At 37.3% G+C, this 21,239-nt stretch overlaps 1 protein-coding gene across 1 annotated transcript in view; it reads right to left on the reverse strand.

The window, feature by feature from the left end:
- Nucleotides 1–21,239, reverse strand: part of PTPRO (protein tyrosine phosphatase receptor type O) — a 226,687-nt gene that overhangs the window by 63,430 nt on the left and 142,018 nt on the right. Inside the window, exons 5-12 of the mRNA XM_046654656.1 lie at nt 19,239–19,682; nt 17,258–17,419; nt 13,320–13,516; nt 7,110–7,230; nt 6,579–6,772; nt 5,524–5,635; nt 1,671–1,822; nt 379–499 (exon numbers count right to left, since the gene is read on the reverse strand). Of these exons, the coding sequence (XP_046510612.1) occupies nt 379–499; nt 1,671–1,822; nt 5,524–5,635; nt 6,579–6,772; nt 7,110–7,230; nt 13,320–13,516; nt 17,258–17,419; nt 19,239–19,682 (1,503 nt within the window). The remainder of the gene's footprint in view (nt 1–378; nt 500–1,670; nt 1,823–5,523; nt 5,636–6,578; nt 6,773–7,109; nt 7,231–13,319; nt 13,517–17,257; nt 17,420–19,238; nt 19,683–21,239) is intronic.

A 21,239-nucleotide genomic window follows, 5' to 3' on the forward strand; every position in this document is an offset into this window, starting at 1 on the left:
TTCAATTTAAGATATTAAAGAAGGCATGACATAATACGTATATGAAAGGGAATGATGTCTAATAGGGTAAGAACACTGTACTAGATAATTTCTAAAGGTCCTTCCATCTCTAAAATCCTAAGACTCCTTGGTTCCTCAGACTTTACTAAGAATGGTGAACACTCCTGTCTCCCAGCACAGTAAACATTCCATTCACAGAAACTTAGTGACACTAAGTTGGACATACGCTTTTAGTAGTATAAATGTCTCTCATAAAAGAGAGTAAGCTGTTTTCCTGTTATTTCATTCAGTTGAGAACACCATAAGTCAAGAGACGTAAACACTAGTTCTCTCAACATCATTATTTTCACCCCCCATCCCCCAGGACACTCTTCTTACCAAGCTTGACAAGGCGGAGCATGGAAGTATTACTCCCTCTTTCAGTGCAAGCAGTTACTGAGAGATTGTAGATATCTCCTGGAGGCAGGCTGAGTATTGCAGTCATGACATTGCGTGTTACCTGCAAGATCATCAAAATCAAATGTTTAGATGTCTAATGAACTTGAACTCAAATATCACTCCAAACTACAGCAGACATTCCCTCTCTGTTCTGTGCTGCAATCTACACTTGATTACAACCTTACAGATACATTATTTCCTCTGAAAATGATATAAATTCCTCAACTGACAATGCAAGGTAGCTCTAAACATGCATAATATGTATTGGAACATTTTGGCAATTAATCCTCTTATTTGGAATAGGTATTACTCTGATATTTTTCCTCATATTCACAGCAAATTTTAGACAAGGCAATTGCTGGGTTGCTACTGATATGTACATTGCTAAGCCCTAGCTGAGAAGTTCAGAAGAAACCTAGCCATTTCTATAGACACTTGCCTTCTTAACTAAAGACTGTATTTCCCAGTCTCCCCCATAGCCAGAGGGAACCATGTGACACAGTTCTGGCCAATGGATTGTAAGTGGAAGTCACATGGGCAATTCACAGTTCAGTTCACACCCCAGAAATGCTGGGCCTCCTCATCCTCTTTTCCCCTTCCTGCAGGCTTGAATATGGATGTAATAATGTGCAGGTTCACCCATGCTGATGAAGACTACACACACTGGCAGATGGAGCAACAAGATAGAAAGCATCTGGACCTCTGGATAATCCCTTACACCAGAGGTGCCCTGTTCATCCTGGGCTGTCATGAGAGAGACATAAACTTTTCTTTGAAGCACTACCTTTTTTCGTTTGTTTGTTACAGTAGTTTAGTCTGCACCCTAACTAATACAGTGTCAAAAAGCTTAATAAACGAGGAGAAAAAAATCAGTATTCCCAATGTACCCAAATATGTAGGTGTTGGGGATATATGGAGAAAATACTAAAATATATAAACTGTGCTTTTCTTGAAAATGTTTGACATCCTGAAGAAATAGCTCAGATCATAACTTTAAATATAAATGAAATCAATAGTCAAAACTGTCACAGTTCACTATTAAAGATTAGAAGATAGCTCTGTGAAAGGAGGAATTTAATTTTCGTTCACTGTCCTATCTCCAGAGCCTAAAACAGTGCCAACTGGGATATAAACATTTGTTTAATGTCTCAATAAATGTTTGCTTAATGGTTTTCAATAGTTTATGTAAATAAATGTTTAGACATTCAATATTGGGATTCAAAGAAACATACACTCTTTTTAATTTTCTTCTTTCCTTCTGCAACAACCATCCAGTGTAGCATTCTAGAATGGGAGAGGTCAGTTGTGTCATCCCCATATGTCCAACTGATATATAACAGACTGTTGAAATATTCCACAGAAGTGATTTCTGGAGCAACTGGGGCTACAGGGAGGAAAGAGGCACATTGTGGTATAAGAGACTAATAATAATTAAAGAACTTATCCAATAGAGCATGAAATCCCATATAGAGTTAATTTGGAGAATTAAAATTCACACCGCATGATGGTCCTGGGGACTCCTGGACCCCTCAGTAACATAGTGAAGGTTGGTGGTACAAGCTGGGCGCTTGTTTTATGGGACCCCACCTTGTATGGCTCAGACACAAGGTGGCCAGACCCATCTGTACCTGAGGCTATCAAGGTCTTTTATACAAATTTCACAGTTACAAGATTCCTAAAATGTTACCTGTTTGGGTATGCTTGTTGCATCAATACATTAATACTATTAGGCATCGGTGAACATATTTTCCAGCAGTACTGAAAACTCTGGGGTCCTGTAAAAGTAAATCTTTTTCATCGTGGTGCAGCAAAGATGTTTATGGGAATAAAGGACAGTAGGATCAATGAGTAAAGGGACAAAAAATAAATATTATTTCCATAAAATAACAAGGCAATAGCACTGACAGTATCTAGCCCAATGCTTTGCAGAAGATAGGCTCTCAATAAAATGTTGCTGAAGCAAGTATTAAGGGAGTGGAGGAAGGGATTTTTTATCGTGCTACATAGTTAAATTCTTTCTAACACTGAGTTCATTAATTTATATTCTTACACATTTAAATTAAAAAAAAATTTTCCAATGGGAGAGGAGAATTCATCACTCATTTATAATATATGAGCTCTGAAAGCATAGTTTAATTATTTTTTAAAGTGCAGTCATGCATCCCTTAACTATGGAAGTATGTTCTCAGAAATGCATCCTTAGGTGATTTCATTATGTGAACATCGTAGAGTGTGCTTACACAAACCTAGATGATATAGTTTACTATACACCTGGACTATATGGTACTAATCTTATGGGGCCACTGTTGTATATGTGATCTGTCACGGACTGAAACGTCGTTATGTGGTGCATGACTGTAACCGATAATTCTGAAGATTTTAAGAAATAAATACACAGGTGAATTTAAATTCCAAGTGCATGCTGGTTTGAAGACAGGCAAGTGTCCCAGTCCAAGATACATCACAAAACCACCTAAAATATTTGGAGAAGAAGTTCTACAAATCATAAAGAATTATTTTCTTTAATATGCTACTAATATTCATTACAAACATTCATAATTAACTATGCTTTCAAAAACAATTATCCACTGAAGAGATTAGTAATATACAGAGCGAAAAACACATTTCTGTTTCATGTGAAATAGGAGCATCATCTCTACATATTTGACAATAAAGTCTGGAAATATCAACAATGTATCTAGCAAGTAACAAACCCACATCGCATTGCAGAATATTCTAATAAAGGATAATAACCCTGGCTTCTTTATGGCCTCTTAACATACTTCTACACATTTCATAATCTACAAGTACCTATAATTATATTTCTTCAAAGGATATTTTCTCATGTTCTAATTCTAGTGAGGACAAGAAACATTTAAAATTGCAAACTCAGAAATATATATCTTCCCCTCACAGGTACAAGGTCTTCAGGTTTTTATATTCCATGTTGATGCTTCAAAATCCAGCATAGTGTTGAAAGGCCACAAGATGTCACTGTTTGTTTATTAAACATTATTTGGTACACTAGCATCATTATGAACTTGCAGACAAGGTAAGTTGCCTAACAAAGATACCAGACTTGAGGCCCTAGTAAATCCCACCCTATTCAAATATTTTGCTCCTATTTCTTTTTATACCACTCAATTTGCCAATTTGGATTACAACTGAAAGCTTAGGAAAGTGAAGTGTAAGATCGATATTTGCTTTAAAATTGAAATGAGGGAAGAAAGACCAAAAAACACTGATTTCAAATAGTTTTAAAAATAAGTATAAAAATACAACTCAACTACCATATATATGTTAATAGTGATTTACATTATATAATTTAATTCTCACACTATCCTGTGAGATATTATTATGCCCATTTTATAGATGTGAGCATTGAGACCATCTGCATCAGTATGCCTAGATAAGACTGTGGACCACTAGTGTCGGCATGATTTAGTAGTTTGCCCCAGGACAAGATAAGAAATTCCCAGAGATCAATTTATTGGAGAGAACAGACTGCTCACCCAGGCAAACAGCTTGTGTGCTAACCACAGTTTATGTATCCAGACTTGCTCTGTCCACCTAAACTGTCTTCTCAGGGTCTTTGCTCAATCCCAGTCAGTCCCCAGCTTTGAAAGGCATGTCTAACCCCCTTGAGTCCAGAGCTCCAAATCCTGTTAATGTTTCATTTCTGATGTTCCCCTTCTGAGACCTCAAAGACTCTGTGAAGGTGGGGTTCTGCCTTACTGCAGTGACTTCTAATACACTTAGTTTTGCTCTTTTAGCTGGTTGTCCGGTAACATTTTGAGTTTTACCAATGAGAAAATAAAAGTCCGGGGTTACTAAGATAATTTGCTCAAAGTTATACAGCCAGAAATTAGCAGAGCCATGTCTGCTCCATCAAGTGTTCAGATGCTAAGTCAGCTTTTTCCAGACATCTGCTCTGTCTGAGAAGGAAAGAGTATTCTCAGAGAGGCTTGTGAAATAATTGGTATTTTCTTGTTTTTCTATTGTTTTTCACTTTTCTATTCTAATATTGCTATTAATATCTGGAACAAAGGGAGCTGTAGACATTAGGGAGTAAACAAAAGTTACAAACTATGTGAGTTGATTGTGTAAGAATTCATATATGATTAATTTCTTTCCATTGTTTTATAATTGATAAATTTCTGAGGAAAGCTAGATGTGTGGGGAGGAAAATACCTTTCAAAAATTATTCTTCATCTACACAACACTTTTCTCCTTTCTTCTCTCAGTACAACTCTAATTACAGCCTTGGAGTCCAACTAAAAGTTCTTGAAAAATCTTAGTTCAAACAACAAGGGTTAGCGTTTCTCTGATGAATTTTCTGTTTTCATTGCTACCTCTGACCACCTCTGCTGTCTCTGCTATATGATGATGAGCTATGTCATTTAAGGCTCTGAGGATGTAACACTAACAGTTTTTTAAGTACTTAAACGTTGTACAATATATTTTGTTGAGTAGCTTATTTAATTGGGTAGTAATAGTAGATAATAACAATAATAGATAATAGATATTATTATCATCCCCATTGTACACATGAGAAAAACTGAGGCTTAGGAAACTTAACTAGTTCAATGTTACACATGGTATGTGACAGAACCATGATTCAGACCCAGGACTCCCTGTCTCCAAAACCTTTTTTACCTCTTGCCATGGACCGCACTGTAGTCAGCCTGTGACTTTAAAAGGCTTAATTAATAAGGAAATGGAGGCACTCTAGCAAATATAATTATCAAATGGGTAAAATCAATTGAGTGCAGTGCAAAGTTGAAAGCCCTGCCTGCTACATCTGTATTCTAATCAGCTCCCAACAGGGTCACATAAATCAAGGGCAGTGAATCAGACTAAAAATAAATTAGTGACAATAACTCAGAATAAAAATGATATTTTAATTTTTAAAGGCTGTCATTTAAACAAATCACTAATTTTTAGAATCAAGGGTAGTGTCTTCCATGAAATTGATGCTCGGCCAGTCCTGGGTGAATGACTAGCTCTTTCTGGAGCTGTGTCCCTTCAGAACCTCCTAAAAATAGTGTTCTTTCCTCATGGAATCATCTCCCGCACACCACTCACCTGTTACGAAGCTTATGGTAGAAGTGTCACAACAGCTCAGTTCTGGGTCTCCCCACGTCACCATGGTAACGCGAAAGTTGTAGTACCATGCTGGCAAAAGATTGGCTATTCTCTAAAAAAACCAAGGAGACAGAAGACTAAGGGGGAAAATCCTATTTTTGGAGTAGCGTTACTTGTATTAGGTCATGAAAAAAATTAATAAGTAATTTTTATTTTCCTCTCTGTGTCTTTTTTGTATTTCTCAAACTTTCCGTTAAAAAAATTCTTTCTGGAATGAGGTATGGTGTAAATAAAATGACATACAAAAATAGAATTTTAAAAGGTAATTCAAAGGTATAGAGTCAAATATTTCCAATATTGGTTTCATTTTGCAGTTTTCTAAATTATATTAGAGAAGTAAAATAGTACTTATTTGTAAATGACTGGATATATACATCCTCCTATTTCTAAGACAAATGACCTCTCACAGCTTTGTATTCTCCCAGCTTTGACTAAAAGCGTCATCCTTGTTGGGTGGCAATTACCAGAGTTGTCAACTGGGTAGAGGGCAATTGTGTACTTCATGTGGGACCTGTAGGTAATTGCACTTTTAAAATTATTACAGTCTCAGAAAGAGCAATCTTTACCTACTCTCCTGAAAAGCATCCTCTAATGGCCTAAGATTATAGGTATTTAACTGATTTGCAGATGTCAAGAATAGTCATCATTAGAGTTAAGCAGCGTCAACCGATTATTGAATGACTAAAGGAAATCTCTCATGTTTTCCTCCTCAGGAACAGACAGAAACAATAAGCATTTGACAGCGCTACTAAAACGCGTATTAACAAATAAACTCAATTAGAGGTGAAAGCTAATTCTGCACACTTTTCTCTCTCTTTCTCAAAAAAGGAAAACAAAACTAAAAACGTTCCTAAAAGCGAAAACAATCAAAAAACTTTGAAAGTAGTAAGCTACTTGTGTGTATTTACAAAACGATCTAATTTCTGACACATTCGGCACATAAAGACACAGCTGTTTACATAGGAAAATATGACAGTTGGTTAAGGAAAGGTTACCACTGATGCAGTTAAGGAGACAGTTGCTGCTATTTCATAGTAGGTTGTCCACTCTGATGTCATTGTTGTAGGATTGAAATAAAACATTTCAACCACATATTTTCTGAACACTCCTAAATAAGGTCTGGTCCAGCTCAGAACCACTGCCGTAGGACCCAGAGGATAGAGCATTAAATCCTTTATTCCTGTGGGAACTAAGAAGAAGCGGGGGAGAGTGAAAAAAGAAAGCCAAGAAGGAATGTTTAATAACCTAACAATGGCTTCAAACTTCTACTTAAAAACTAGGCGTTTCATTCTTCCGATACAATCATTGAAAATTAAACACATTTGCTTCTGATTTTTTTTCCCAAGTAGTAAATGCTAAGGATGTCCTCCAGTAATACAATTGTAGTCATTTATTACTCTGAACGTAGAATACTGGGTGAACAAGTATGGGCCTCCCATATATGGTGATAATGACTCGAGCTTGTACATTCCACCCCTCCAAACAGTACTCTGATAAAGTTATTATTCATGTGGCTGGAAACTTACCAATAGCAAATGTCACAGGATCTGAAGGTGGTCCAATCAAAGGGCCTTTTCTTAGGTACATCACAACCTGGTACTGGGCACCAGGAACCAGATTTTCAATAACAGATTTGCTTGAGTTCACCTTTAAACCAAACACCCAATAAGATTTATTTAGAGCTGGGCTTTCAGAATGTGACACAGAAGCTGAAATCATATTCAGGGACTCTTTATGGAACCAAAGAAGCCTTTGAAACCCAGAGGCCTTTACTCATGCTGGAGAAGGTCATATTTCAAAATTAGGATGATTTATAGTTTATGTGACACTGAAGGGAACCCAGAACATTCAAATTCTGTGGCTGTATTTAATAAGCCCAGTGAACTGCTTTATACTCATCAATGTCAATTGTAACTATGTCCACTAGAGACATATCAGCCTCTAACCATAATCAAATCAGCAACACCATAAGGATAGTCTGACACCCTAAATTGTGGTGTCACCTGATTACACGCAAAGATCAGTGCAAAATGTCTTTAGTCTCTCATCACTTAGAAGCGTATAATATCTAATTATAGAGATGGAAATGACCTCAGAGATTCTCTAGTCGAAATTTCTCATTTAATACATCAAGAAAGTAAAGCCAGAGAATGGTCAAGGTCACATATTTAGATTCAGTGTTGGGACTAGAAGCCTAGTGTTGTGACCTCTAATTCACTCTACAGGCGAGTCACAGATTAAGCATCGAGATACAGCAGTAAGTACTTTGCAAGGTTATTGCGACCCCATGAAATAATGTTGTAGAGAGCATCTCTCATTTAGATAAGTTTTTTTTTTAACGTTTGGTTATGGAAAAACACCATATGGAGAAAAATAGTGAAAACAGATAGATGAATAAAATGCAATTATTAAATTTGAATATCGGCTTGCACAGGACTGACCCTTCAACTAACAGGATACGAAGAGTGCTGCTGTGGGGTTAGTGCCTCCAATATTTAAGACAGTCTTGCTTAGTGGAAAGAACACAGTTCTCTATTCAGACTGCATGAGATCAAATCCTGACTCTACCCTTTATAAGCATGGGAATTTATTTATAATCTTTACCTTGTCTTCCTCATTGATAAACTATAGATTATACTATTATATACCTCATAGAGTTGTGAGGATGCTTAAATCAGAGTATCAATAAAGTTAACTCTTATTACTCTTACAACTTTTTTGGCCTCTAGGGTGCATAACGTTGTAAAGTTGCTGCAGGAAACAGTACGAACGGAGAACAATACTGTTGACAGCTTACCTACACTGTAAGGCTTTCTTTTTTTTGGTCTCATCATGATTTTAAGAAGAAACATAGTATTGGTGATAGGACATGAATTTTAAACCATTCCAATACCCAAAACTGATTCCACACAGTAGAAATCACTTAACTTGAATTGGCACAACTTTCTCTACATCTAGTAAGGGGAGCAGCATACCAAAAATTCTTTTCCAATAACTTGACAAAAATAAGTTAGTTGAGTTAATAGGTTAGAATCTCCACCCTTCCTTTTCTGTTTACACTCATATCAGAGTTTTTCACCTCTGCCTCAGAATTTTAATTCTACTGGAAGCCATCTAGACAAAGCCAGCTGGATATCTTTATCTGAGAGAGCACTTCCCAAAGAGACATACCATGAATAAGGACATCTATGTTACACCCAACTAAGCAGTACTATTTTATTTCTTTAAAATACATTTTTAAGTTATAAAACTAATACACGCTCATTGTACAAATTGTTCACATAGTAGAAGAGCAAAAGAAGTAACTTGGAAGTCTTTCTGGTCTCCTCTCACCATTTCTAACAATTTGATGGGCAATCTTCCAGACCTTCCTTGATACATATATACAAAATTAATATGATATTGAACCACATAGGTGCTATATTACCAGCATTGCTCCAAACTTTTTCTTTTAACAATAAATTGTAGACATCCTACCATACCTGTAAATGCTGACCTCACTCATTAATCATTCATTTAGAATATCTAGAATAACACAAAACACAGAGTATAGATTGTTTCTGGGTGAAGTTAAAGTTCCTTTGGTTTGATAATATTTTAAGTAGTAATTGATTCTGATTATTCAAATTACTACATGGAATCATAGCCACTTAAATATAGCATTATAAAAAATTCATCCTAGGGAAATTATACTTTTTTTTAATTAAAAAAAGCAATTATGTTTATATATCTCACACTACTAAAAAATGAGAAGACAGCAATGGTATTGCAAATGACATACCTTGGTAACAAATTATAAACACCATTTTTATCCCCAATTTTTGCACATTTGCAAGCTATCATCCTATATCTACACTTCTGTCCCTCCATGCCTTTTTATTTATCCTGGTCCTCCTTGGCGGTGGATTGGAGTTGGGAAGGGGAAATGATTCTGCATTCCACTTACTAAATAATATGCATTTTATTCTCTAGAGGATCATCCCACACTCCTCCTCCCATTTTCACCCCATCTATACATTTATTACAGTTATTCAATAGGTTTTTCTGTAGAGGATCTCTAGAACCTCTCCATCTCCTTCATTTGATTCAAAAAGCATCCAATTATGTCTGCATAATAATAAAAGCTAACAATTTTTGTGTGCAGTTATTACTATTACTATGCTCCATGTCTTGCATTAAGCATCAAGTCCTTTTATCCTTATTACAACTCTATGAGCTAGGTAATACTTCTCCCTATATTACAGATTAAGACACTAAGACTTATAGAGATGAAGAAGGTTGCTTAGGGTCTCGTAGTTAGTAACTGTTAAAATTGGCTCTGAAATCCAAGTCTTTTTGACACTGGAGTCTGTGCTTTTAGTCACTACTCTTGATTCCATCAAGATGGGCATTGAGGCGGACCCTTCCTAGAGTAACACATGCAATCCAACAGAAACAGCACTGGCCTGGAAGCCAGATCACTCGAGTCCTGGTCTCAGCTCTGACACTCACCAGTTATGTGACTTTGGGCAGGTGCCTTAAATTTTCTGCTTCCTCACTCTACCATTTTTTCATTTTTGAAGCTAATAGATTGATGTGTCTTTCTTTCTGATTTTGACATTTAGCTATTATACATTCTTGTACATTGTCACAAAATATTTATGGACCAAGCCAATCAGATGTAAAAATAAATACACTATATATACTATATACTATATGATGCCTTTAATGCTGAAATTTATGATAGTGTGTGAGTCTTTGGAAAAAGTGCCGAAAGCTCATTTTACTTTGAAGAATTGACCAGGTCCTTTATATGTAACAGTGATTAAGCACTGACTTTATCTTCAATATATAGTCATTAATGAATAGCACTAAAATGGTTGTTAGGAGGGGTACATCACAAAATTCCCTTTCCCAAGAACATTTACATGGAAACTTATAACACAAAACAACAGCCAGACATAAAGAGCATACACATGATGAGGACAAATTCAAACCAATTCGGACAATGTACCTAGATGGAAGGCCAGACTCTAAGCTTCATGAGATCAAGGTTCAGGTCAAATTTGTTTTATTTCTAGCATCTCACACAGGACCCACCTAGCACATAGAGATCAGTGGAGTTGTAGGGAGGAGTGGGGCACTAGCACTAATCTCACAGATGATCTAGGCAATGTATAAAGCAAAGATCCTGTGTATAGTCAGTGGTACAGGCAAAGAGGGAGAGGGAAACTATAAAATAGTAAAGATTATATTCATTGTTAATGTGTTTGGCTTTAGAACCACTCTTTTTATTTTGGTGAGCAAGATTGGCCCTGAGTTAACATCTGTTGCCAATCTTCCTCTTTTTGCTTGAGGAAGATCATCGCTGAGCTAACTTCTGTGCTAATCTTCCTCCACTTCGTATGTGGGATGCTGCCACAGCATGGCTTGATGAGCAGTGTGTTGGTCCATGTCCAGGATCGGAACCAGGCCACCGAAGTGGAGTACGTGAAACCAATCACTACACCACCAGACTGGCCCCTAAAACCACTTATTTTTGAACTGGATTTTTTTTTTTTTGAGGAAGATTAGCCCTGAGCTAACTGCTGCCAAGCCTCCTCTTTTTGCTGAGGAAGACTGGCCCTAAGCTAAGATCCATGCCCATCTTCTCTACTTTATATGTGGGATGCCTACCACAGCATGGCTTTTTGCAAAGCTGTGCCATGTCTGCACCCCGGATCCAAACCAGTGAATCCTGGGCCGCTGAGAAACGGAATGTGTGCACTTAACTGCTGCGCCACCAGGCCGGCCCCTGAGCTGCATTTTTAATTTTCTATTTAATGTAATCACTGTACCACTGGATATAGAACTAAAGAAATATTATTATTTTTTTCTTTCTGGATAACTATTGCTTCAAGAAATAAGTCCAAGTCAGACTGATTCTGGTGAGAACATCATCCGGATTCTGGATTCCTTTGGTTAGTGGCCACATGACTCTAGGCCAGTCCTTGAGACTTTTTGAATTGATGTTTCTTCATCTGGAAAGTTGTGTGGGTGTGTGTGTAGTGGGGCAATGGACGATGTTGGTGTAACAATAACACATTCTTCAAAACGTTCTAGTGATGATTGATAATATTAATTGATAATAATATAAATAGCTCAGTGATCTAGATCCCACCCTCCCTTTTAAATATTGGCCTCCTTGCTTACAATCCTTAAGAGTTTCATGCGTGCATTTCAAGAAGGCATTGTCAGAGTGCACTTAGAGCAGCAGCCTTTTCTGGCTCGTTTGTAATTTACAATATCCATCTATATCTTTAGCCTTTGGCTTCTATGCAAAAGATGCATAATTTGTACACTAGATGGAGCAAGGAAGAATTGTACCTTGAAGCAGTCAAGTTTGAGGTCCTGTTCTGTAAGAAAAACACATTTTTTTATCCATGTAAAGAGTCAGTCGTCTTTGATACTCTCAGGGAAGGAAGCTAATAAGCTGCACAGTGAGCCATGATTACTAGCTAATAGGTTTAGCATATTTACTCCTTAATTTAATTCAAGTCAAGGGGCAGATTCATCTGCAACTAAGGGCTTATCCAGCACTCTAAGGCTTTCTAGTGCTCCAAAAGCCACGATTCCTGAATTCATCTTATCAATTTAAAATTTCTCACTTATTAAATTTCACTAAATGCCTAATTTTCGTGGGATGAATGGAAACATCCCAAACAGCTTTCACAGAGCAAACTTCTTTTTTGAGTATCATATTTCCAGTGTACTCCACACTAATAATTTAATTTTTTGCCTTAAGGGAAGAAAGCATTATGTGTGTAAGACACCAAGAATCAATACATTTGATCTTCTGAAAAAATAAAACCAGATTTTAGAAAAATAGGAGGGGACCCAGGCTTCCCATGGACATTCATGGCATCCACAAGAAAACCTCGCTCTTGGGCCCTCGCTGCACAGTTCCCTTCAAGACTGATGATTGGGCATGCGCATTGATCCCGGCAGCCACTTCCGGAACTACTGACTTGCACACCGTCTACACTTGCCTCTCACTTTCCCTTGGGCTCAGCTAACTCGTATTTGTTCTTCAAAACTTTTCTCACTTGTGATTAGTGAGGGGGAGTTTTTCACTTTATGTACTTTTAACTTTTGAATTATTTTCACTTGGCATATATTACTTTTATAGTTAAAATAGTGAAAAGAATGAAAAAAAGTAAAACAAAACAAATTAAAAACCTCCAAAACCTTCTGCTTGGTTGTCTCCTTCCCCTGGGGAAGTTCTTCTGACCAGTTTCCAAATCCTCTCGCCCCATTCCATATTCACTCATTCCCAGGGTCTTCATTCTGCGAACTGATATGGCCTCTCCATCATTTACTTTGAACCTAGGCCTTATTTTATACTCTGCAGTAAATTATATATTCACCTATCCATCGTTCTCGCTGGATTATAAGCTCTTCAAGAATAGGACATATAAAAATTATCTAGATGCCCAACATCTGTCCTAGTTCCTGGCACATGGTAGGTGCTCAGTAAATTCTCTTGAATAAGGAATCAAAACAAAAGAAGGATGGCCGTCCTACGAGGGATAAGGAAGAAAACTATAACTCAGAAGCCTCGCGCATTCATTTCCTTGCTCCTCTCTTGGCTCTTGGTAACATGGCCCACAATGCACCTGGGGAGACCTCAGCATGCTTTCTTGCATTGCCTCCTTGCATTGCCTGCAAGGCTGTGCTGCGGGGAGTGAGTGAGCCCCTCAGCCGTTCCTTCCTTTTACCTGAGTGCAGTACTGCTTTTCTAGCCTCTGGCTCTCCTTTTGTTTCTGGCAGGTAAGTGACACCACAGACACGATGGTGCCGTTGTAATTCTCTTGGGAAGACGTCCAGGACATCAAGGCTGTAGTGGAGCTTAGAACATGGACACTCACGTGCTGGGGCTTCTCAGTCAGTTCTTCAATCCACTCTCCTGAAGGACCTGAACATTTCAAATCAGAGCACAAGGGAGGTTTCACGCTGAGCTGGTTGAGACAAAAGATTCTTGTCTTAACGTCATTTTGTTTTCCTTTTGCCTTTACAACAATATTCAAGGTTAAGACTGGTAGCGGGACTGGCAGGACTTTCCATCCTCTGCTTAGCTACAGTCTCCACTGCATGACTCACCAGTGACCTACACAACAGCAGTGGCAGCAAGAAAATCAGTTCTACTGAGAGACAGAAGCTCCATCAATTGTTATGTGCATCTGAGATTATTCTGGTATATTCTTTGCCAGAGAGAATTTACCTCTCTTTTAACAAAGAGTGAGTGTGGCATTTCATGAGTGTTTATAATTCCTTTGCTGTGAGGATCTTTGGTTTCTAGAAATAATTACTTTGAGATTCAAATTAGCTTCTACTACAATCGTGTGAAAAATTTTTAAATTTGTTGTCAGCAGGATCAAAGAGGCAGGGTGTGACAGCGTTAGAGAAGAAACAGGCAACAGGCTGGCTCAATTATAGAAGCTGGCTAAAACCTGGGTGATAATTTGAGGGACACAGTGGGTTCCTCGTTATTAAATATCTCCATAGAAGTGCCCCCTATTAGCTTTGTTCTCTTAGGTTTCTAAAGTGGTTATTAGCACAGTGCCTGACACATAGTAAGGACCCAAGAAATGATAAGGTGGTTATTATCTACAGAAACCCCCTGTTGAAATGCAAATGTGCAACTTCTTTTTATTTGCTTAGGATGCATTTCTCAGTTCCTTAATAGAAAGCTGCATTCCTAGGCTGGAACCCAGGAGAGGAAAAGGAGCAAGTAGCTCGGTTGGGGAGGGCAGGCTTGGGCTCAGGGTAAATAAGGCAAAGGAAATAATAAGAATAAAAAATGATAATAATAATGATGGCAAAGAGATACAGCACCCACTACGTACTAGACTCTGTTTTAAGTTTATCTGTGTTTACATATTTTAATCCTCTAATTTTCATAACAAGCCTATAAGTACTAGTATTAATCTCACTTTTGGATCAGGAAACTGAGGCAGATGTAGGGTAAGTAAAGCTGGGACTCACACAGAAGTCTAGTTCCCAAATCAATTTCTCTTAACCCCTGCATGAGACTTCCTGGAGCGCTATGAAACCGTGAAAAGCTTTGGTTTAGAGATAGGAAAGTTGGCCCAAGACTCAATTTTATTCATTATTAGTGATACAAGCTTGGACAAATTATCCAACTTCTCTGAATCTCAGTCATTGCATCTGTCAAATGAACAGATCACAGAATGTTAAAATTGGAAAGGATTTTAATGATCCAATACCTTATTTTACTGATGAGGAAACCGAGGCCCAGAGATGTGAATGAATTGCCCAATATCACAGAGCTTGTGACAACCTGTAAGTACAAGGGCAAACTTCTAAGTGCTTGGGACTTAGCTCAGATCTCCTGTCTCCTGGGTCAGTGCTTTGTGATGACTTATCACAATGCTATCTGATTGATCTGCTTCATAAGGTTGTCGTTGGGGTTTAATTAGATCCTGTGTGCTAGAGAACTTTTTAAATGTGAAGTGTTATTACTGTTATGAAGAATACTGGGGTAGTGGGTGCACAGAGAGAGAAAGTGGGAGGAAGCCAACAAATTCACTTATTTAACGGTTTTACCTTAGGATTCAGCTGATAATCAACCCAAGGAATAGGTCATTGCAGGCTACATGGAAATGGACATTGCTATCAAATATTCCTAGGTTCTAATCCTCGTTCTGACACTATGGGAAATCACTAAACTTTCTGTGACTCAGTTTTGTTCTCCTGAAGAATGGGTACAATAGAAACGTTCCCTTCATAAGGCTGTTGGAAGACTAATGTAAATTTCTACCTTAATTCTCATCTCTTAGGAAAGTCTTCAAAATTACATAAATATAAATTATAATGCAATGATAAACATAAATCTTAATGTAATGTAATAAATCTTAATATCATAGCTCAACACCACAATGTCTGCAACAGTTTGGTCAGGAAAATGGCTGCAAATATAATTTAGCTGGTGTGTGACCACATTATGTTGAGGGAAGTTAAACCACTCTAATTAGTTGCTCCCTTACACCTGGTTCAGTATAGTATTTATATCTGTAGTATCTTTTTTAAACAAAAGGCACATACACAGTATACCTGAATAACTCATTACTGTAGAACCGAATATCCTAAGTGCTAAAAATATCGTTCTTTTATTGGCAGAGAAAAAACAAAGTTTCTAGTGCCCTATATTTTTCTAGATGAATATTAATATGCATCTCTTTAAAATAATCATATTTTTGAGCAATTTTGATGCATTCTCAACAGCACTAGCCAATTTGGATACTGTAAGAATAGAGCTGAGTGCCTGACACACAAAAGTGGTTCAATAAATATTTGTTGAATATACAGCAGAAATAACAAATAAGCAAATAGTATAACTCTAGGCTAGGATTTTATAATTTGGTATGAGAAACAAGATGTACACAGATAAAATAAATCTAGAAAATGTCACACACAAATAAGCTCTGTGTTTTGTGTCGTACGCTATGAAACACACTAGAAATTCAGAGAGGGGAAGAGCCAGCGTGGCCAGATCAGTTTTCCTGGAAGCCCTTGACACTTGTGTTGGATCTCTACTGGCAGACAAGGAAATCTTTTGGTTAGTGAAACATTTTTAGCCTCATGGGAAGAACTGAATACTCAGTTTTGTTCTCATTCTGAAGTGATCTCGTGTCAAAGATCTCCCATATTTGAAAGACATGTAAGGCAATTGTGAATATTCTTTCTGTATGTCTAATGGATCTTTCAGGCCTTTTACCCGTGGTGACATTTTTGGTTTCTTAAGCAAATATGTTATTTGGGGTGTTTTCAACATTGTTAAGCTGCTAAATAAACTGATCTCCTCCCTCTGTCCCCCTCCTCTTTCTCCTGCCCACTTTTTTGAGGATTATTTGATGAAAGGTGGTATTTTGCCTCTGGAGAAGGTGATAAAGTGCATGCTGGTCATCCTTTTCGGAGAACAATTTTTATCCATTGCCTTCTGTTTTTTCTTTCTGCTGATTAGAGGCACCTTTAACTCCTGATAAGCTAGGTAACTGATTTTTGGCCTCTAAACTTCTGGTAAACATAGTCCGATTAGCTAAAAACATTGTGGAGATGGACTATTTGTGCAGATTTTAGAGGCTAGCTATTGCTTTGCTATTAACCCGTTTGGACTCAGTAGAAGCCACCCTAAGACTTGATATTGGGGCTTTTAGGATGCTCTAGCTTTGTCTGCTTGCATCAACTTTATGGTGACCACCTAGATCTTATGACACTTGAATCTTTGTCTTTCTTTTGAGCTCTGTAAGCTTAATACTCTAAAGAGAGTTTTCACACGGTCCAACAATGTCAATTTTCATTATGGCCTGAAACGAAAGCCATATTTGCCAAACTGTGTGTCCATGTCCTTTGAGATATTGTAATGGCTAGTTAAGAAGGACAGGTTAATAAATCTTCAATTATCACAATAATAAAATAATCCTTAAGTTAAATCTCTGGGTAGGTTTGCTATTATTAAACATACATATATTTCCTCTGCTGTCAAAATCTCATGGATTCAGGTCTTTTCTGACCTTGAAGAATTCTCAGGGTCTCTAAGGTTTGATGAATAATTGATGCCTGAGCATCATTAATCTCACCAGATTCATTGTTCTAGCTCCCCTGTAAAGTGCAAAATAATCTCTTTGGTACTTACTGATATAAAAACTGAGTGATTTTGCTGACTGACTTTTTCGAGTTTCACAAGATCCTGAGGAACTAAAGGTTGTCACAGATAACTTATATTTCCCAGGCTCCTTCAGTTCTGCAACAAATTCATGTGCGTCTTCATCCACTGTCAAATATTCAGTAAAGTTTTCTAAATCATATATAAAAAAGAGAATATATATGAATTGATACCTGGAAGAGCTGTGACTATAGAAAAGTCAATTAATACAAAAAATTAAGTATTTTTAAATGTTGCCTCCTTCCTTTTTCCAAGTTCAATTATACTTCTAAACTAAGGGTACTATAAGAGAAAGATGACTAAGACTTCAAATTGTTTTTCACAATACTTTCAAATAACCAAACAAAAATATGGTGTTCAAATCAATAAAACTAGGAATGAGCAAAACTGCATATTCTTATCTCCCTTTACCCCAAAAATCATATACACAAAATAGAAGTAGAATTTTAGGAGAAAACAGCAATAGTTGACTTTCTCATCTGGACATAAGGGATAAAAAATAACCAGCAAAATAAATAAATAACCAGTAACAAATATCTTATAAGTTCTTTGTAGTAGCATTAAATTTCCAGAAATGCCTTAAAATATGTTAAATTAGTTCTCATTAGAAAGAATTCTTCTGGATATATTTTCTGACACACGTAATATTTTTCCTTCATCTGTTTGCTTTCAGAACTTTTAAAAGTAAAAGTGATTTTTACATTGCTTCAAAGTCCATCTCCTGCTGCTTGTTACTTTATTTGAACTTGTTATCATCAGTTGGTGACTACAAAAGCCTTCAACAGAACACACTGCAGTCAGATAAAAGCGTGATTGAAACTTCATGGAAATAGGCATTAAAAAAATCCTGAGTTACATGATCCTCTTTTCCATAGAATATATTGAGGAACAGAAAAATAAAAGCCAGATTGAGGGAACTTTTTTTTTAATACAAGTAATTCCAGGCAAATGTTAAGACATTTGACTCAAAGAATTGGAAAGGACAAAGGATTTCAATTTTATATAATATTTGGGAATGGTTTATTGCTGTATCACCCAATAAAGAAGAATCCATGGATTTTGTATTTCATTCCACTAAATAAAGTAGAGGCAAATAAGTTGTCCTATATGAGACTACATGATCCTAAGGCCCTACCCTGAAAATAAGACTGTCATTTTTACTTCAAATGTTGACAATTTGACAACCTTTGCAAACTGCTAGACTGGAAAGTATAAAATGAAGTATGTTACTGTAAAAACAAAACAAACAGCAAATACAGAAATCTACCAAACAATTCAGACATGATTCATCATCCAAATTTACTGAATGCCATGACCCTGCTTTCCTAAATTGGTGAGCTAGACTATAAAGACCCTCAGATGCTGGATAAATGAATACAATATTTAATAGAGTAGCTGTCGTGGAAACACCAGTTTCTGTGTGTTTTCTATTTTGCTATCACCTCTTTAAGGAAATATGGGTGGTGCCGGCCCCAGAGGAGCACATTCTAGGGGCAATAAGATTCTTTGGGGAAAGTAGTCATTTTGTCAGAAAGACTCTTTCGCCACATGCTTCACAAATTTGTATATGAGAAAACAGAAAATAATTTCTCCAGGATATTTTGTAATTTGTGATGGTTAGACATTTACTTCAAAATCTTTCCAAATATAAGGTTTTCCTCAGTGGCCTGGGGTATGGGACATGTTGGGCAGTGAAATGTCTACAGTTGGCAGTACTTGCAACTTATGAGCCACCCAATCCTGCAGTTTATGATCCAATCTGTTCATTTTTGTTTTCTAGTCTTGGACAGCATTGGATACTCAATTAAATTCTTCCCTTTCTTTATCATTTTTCTTTAGATATTAACTGTCTACCATTAGTCTTTCTGTCCAAATTTAACTGTAAAATGTTTCAGTGTCCTTTCCTTTGATTGCATCATTTCTTGTTTCCTCCGATTTCCTATTGCTTTACCTTCTCTTTCTATGTGGATATGGAACCCATCAAAGGCAGTGGGTGGTTTTGGCGGTAACCAACTCAATATCATTTGCACAGGGAAAAAAGAGAAAGAGCCTGATGTCGATTTCTCAGTCTCGCTGAGTGTATTGTTATTTTCGTATTCCATGGGAAGCACACTGACAAATTCATCTTCACTTTCAGGAGTTGCAGATGCACTGTCCCACCAATATGGCTGGGATGTAGTTTCATAGTCACTGCTGTTAAAGTCAGGCCAACCAGAGGAAATGTTGCCAGAGGGGATTTCAGGAGTTTCATCTGTAAAGTGGAAGAGTTTGTCTTTTCCCACTGTATCTTGTGACCTCATGAATGATTCCTCTGGGAAATTGCCACTCTGTTCTTCCCAGTTGTTTTTGTTCAAGTTTATAATACGAACTGAGATATTTCGAGGTGGATAAGGGGCTGTAAGAGAAAGAATTTTCATTTTCAAGTAACTTTTTAACTCTGTTATAGTGAATACTTAATCTATTCATGAGTCAAATGCACAAGCGGATTTAAAAAATAGAATTTAGTTTTACTTTTATACAGGCAATATACATCAAGAACAATTGTGGTTTAAAGTAGTGCACAGATGTTTAGATTTTGTGCATGATGTGTACACATTAGCATATCACCAGTCACACTTTAAACACATATTAACTTCGACTCAATCCCTATCAAAGTTTCAACAACATATTTCACAGCGATAGAACAAAGAATCTTAAGATTTATACGGAACAACAAAAGACCCTGAATAACCAAAGGATTCCTGAGAAAAAAGAACAAAGCCGGAGGTATCACACTCCCTGATTTCAAAATATACTAAAAGCATAGTAACCAAAACAGCATGGTACTGGCACCAAAACAGACACACAGATCAATGGAACAGAATCAAGACCCCAGAAATAAACCCACACATTTATGGACAGCTAATATTCGACAAGGGAACCAAGAGCATATGATGGAGAAAGGAGAGTCTCTTCAATAAATGGTGTTGGGAAAACTGGACAGCCACATGCAAAAGAATGAAAGTAGACCATTACCTTACACCATGCACAAAAATCAACTCAAAATGGATTAAAGACTTGAATGTAAGACCCAAAACTATGAAACTTCTAGAAGAAAACCTAGGCAGTACGCTCTTTGACATCGGTCTTAGCAGCATATTTTCAAGTACCATGTCTGTCTGGGAAAGGGAAACAAAAGAAAAAATGAACAAATGGGACTACATAAAACTAAAAATCTTCTGCACAGCAAAGGAAACCATCAACAAAACGAAAAGACAACCTAACAGTTGGGAGAAGATATTTGCAAACGATATATCAGAGAAGGGGTTAATATCCAAAATATACAAAGAACTCATACAGCTCAACAACAAAAAACCCAACAATCCAATTAAAAAATGGGCAAAGGATCTGAACAGAGATTTCTCCAAAGAAGATATTTGGATGGCCAACAGGCATATGAAAAGATCCTCAACATCATTAGCTATCAGGGAAATGCAAATCAAAACTACAATGAGGGATCACTTCACTCCAGTCAGAATGGCTATAATTAACAAGACAGGAAACAACAAGTGTTGGAGAGGATGTGGAGAGGAGGGAACCCTTGTTCACTGCTGGTGGGAGTGCAAACTGGTGCAGCCACTATGGAAAGCAGTATGGAGTATCCTCAGAAAATTAAGAATAGATCTACCGGGGGGCTGGCCCGGTGGCGCAGCAGTTAAGTTCTCACGTTCCGCTTCTCAGCAGCCCGGGGTTGGCTGGTTCGGATCCCAGGAGTGGACATGGCACCACTTGGCAAAAGCCATGCCGTGGTAGGCGTCCCACATATAAAGAAGAGGAAGGTGGGCACGGACGGATGTTAGCTCAGGGCTACTCTTCCTCAATGAAAAGAGGAGGATTGGCAGTAGTTAGCTCAGGGCTAGTCTTCCTCAAAAAAAAAAAAAAAAAGAAAAGAAAGAATAGATCTACCATATGA

Source organism: Equus quagga, chromosome 1, assembly GCF_021613505.1.
Source record: "Equus quagga isolate Etosha38 chromosome 1, UCLA_HA_Equagga_1.0, whole genome shotgun sequence".
In the NCBI taxonomy this organism is placed as follows: domain Eukaryota; kingdom Metazoa; phylum Chordata; class Mammalia; order Perissodactyla; family Equidae; genus Equus; species Equus quagga.